Source organism: Bison bison, unplaced genomic scaffold, assembly GCF_000754665.1.
Source record: "Bison bison bison isolate TAMUID 2011002044 unplaced genomic scaffold, Bison_UMD1.0 scf7180017864144, whole genome shotgun sequence".
Taxonomy (NCBI): domain Eukaryota; kingdom Metazoa; phylum Chordata; class Mammalia; order Artiodactyla; family Bovidae; genus Bison; species Bison bison.
In genome coordinates this window covers 187,295-189,353 of record NW_011494716.1, presented here as the reverse complement: position 1 = coordinate 189,353, position 2,059 = coordinate 187,295, and the positions used below count along the sequence as shown (strand labels likewise).

The window sequence follows — 2,059 nt, the reverse complement described above, 5'->3', positions numbered from 1 at the left end:
CATCTCTGGCGGCCGCACCGCCTCTCGGGGTGTCCGGGCGCTCTCCCGGAAATCAGAGTCCGAGGAGGTGGCGTCTCGGCCGTCCTTGGGGTGCTATCAGAGCTCTATGGGTCCTGGCATCAGAAGGGGGTTCATAACTTTGGGAGGCGGTGTCAGTACCTCAGGAACGCAGGAACGCTGAGGGACCACGACACGCGGGGCTGGGGGTGTGTGTCACCGAGGCCCCTGAGGTGTTTGCAGGGTGTTCACAGCCCTCTGGGGGCATCGTGGTGCCCCCTTGGAGGAGGTAAATAGCCCGAAGGTGGGGGGGCATGGGGTCCTTTGGATGACAACTGCCCAAAGGGGGCTCGAAACCGCTCTTTGGGGCTACCACATCCCTCCGTGTTGGGGTGGGGGTGTCGCTGCGTCGCTCACCCTTCCTGGGCAGGCGCTCGAGGCACCGGGGGAGGCGCGGGGCGGGGGCCCAGAGGGGCGGCGCGCGCGACGCGATCAAAGACTTCTCATCAGGCAGATGCACTGGACGAAGGTGAGCCTTGATGAGTGGGGAGCGCCCGCCCGGACCCCGCCCGGCCCGCAGGCTCAGGCAGCCCCACAGCGCCCCCGCCGCTCGCGCCGCTGCAGCCTCCGAAGGCGTCTCGTCCACGCATCCCGCCAGGGCAACACGAGGCTCCCGCGGGCGGCGCTGAGCCCCGGCCCCCGGCCCCCGGGGCCCCCGACCGCGGCCCCCGGCCCGCCCCCCAGCAGCAGGTAGCGGCGGCCCGGCAGTAGGCGGGGGCACCCGCAGGCGGCGTCCCGCGCCGGCACCCACAGCGCGCTGCTCCCGCGCCGGGCGCGCTCCTCGCCGCTCCGGAACACGGCGAGCACGGCCACCGGGAAGCGCGTCCAGGAGCCACGCGCCTCGCCGCGCGCGCCCACCGCCACCTGCACCGCTGCGGGGGGGAGGCGAGAGGGGCGGGGTCAGGCGGGGCGGGGCCCGGAGGGGGCGGGAGCCGAGGCGCACAGAGCGCCAGCCGGGGTGCGGGTGTGGGTGCGCGTGCGGGTGGGGGGCGCGGAGGAGGAACACAAAGAGGACATGCCGCAGCGGGAGCACCGAGAGGCCCCGGGGGCTGGCAGGGCGGGGCCGGCGAGCGCGGAGGAGCTGAGGGACCGGGGGAATGGCCTTAGGGTCCAGCGAGGGTCAGGACCTCCAGAGGGAGAGTAGGGAGGGCAAGGTGAGAAGGGGCGGGGGTCGGGCAGGAAGCCTGAGGGTGGGAGGCCAGAGCGCAGCCTACCGTAGTCCTTCCTGCAGAACTTCTTCAGGCTGATGCGGTAGCTGCCACGAGCGGGTTTGCAGTGCAAGTCGCAGTCTGGGAGGAGGGAGCAAGAGGAGGTTGGCACAGATCCCCATCTCCTTCCCCCCTCCTCCCACCCTCTCCTCAGGCCCTCTGGGAAACCACCGCCCCCTCCCCCCAAGGACATGCCCCTCTGGGACCTCTGCTCACCCTGGGGCGCCACAGGACTGCTCTCCTCAGTGGGTCCAGGGACAGGGGTCTCTGTGGGGAGGATAGGATGATGGGCTGCATTTTAAGGGGGTCAGGGGGATCTGCAGGGCTCAGGAGACAGTTGAGGGGAGCTGGGGATCTGCGGGGCCCAGGTAGGCAGCAGCTCGGAGCTGGGGTGACCTCTGCAAAGGTGGTCCAAGCAAGGCACCGTCACTCACTAACGCAAGGTGCCACCGGAGAGCGGCTCTGCTGGAAGCCAGGGGCACAGCGGTTGCAGGTGAGGCCAGTGACGCCATCCTTGCAGGGACACTGGCCGGTGGTCTGGTTGCAGGTTTTGCCAGCAGCACCAACAGGGTGACAGTCACAGGCTGAGGACAGAAGTGGGACAGTCAGAAGCCCATCTGGGGTTGGGGAAACCTGGGAGGGTGAGGCGTGCAGGTGGCTGGCTGAAGGCTCACCCCTGCAGGCGCGGCGGTCACTCAGGGCACGGCCGGGGTCTCGGTAGAAGCCCTCCCGGCAGTAGTGGCAATGCCGGCCGGCGGTATTGTGCCGGCAGTTGAGGCAGACACCGCCGCTGC

At 70.2% G+C, this 2,059-nt stretch overlaps 1 protein-coding gene across 1 annotated transcript in view; it reads right to left on the bottom strand.

Annotated features, from left to right (window-relative positions):
• Positions 1-579: 579 nt before the first annotated feature.
• NTN3 (netrin 3) overlaps positions 580-2,059 on the bottom strand; it is a 6,495-nt gene continuing 5,015 nt past the window's right edge. The window contains exons 8-12 of the mRNA XM_010840464.1: positions 1,940-2,055; positions 1,700-1,849; positions 1,482-1,532; positions 1,272-1,346; positions 580-929 (exon numbers count right to left, since the gene is read on the bottom strand). Coding sequence (XP_010838766.1) covers positions 580-929; positions 1,272-1,346; positions 1,482-1,532; positions 1,700-1,849; positions 1,940-2,055 — 742 coding nt within the window. The remainder of the gene's footprint in view (positions 930-1,271; positions 1,347-1,481; positions 1,533-1,699; positions 1,850-1,939; positions 2,056-2,059) is intronic.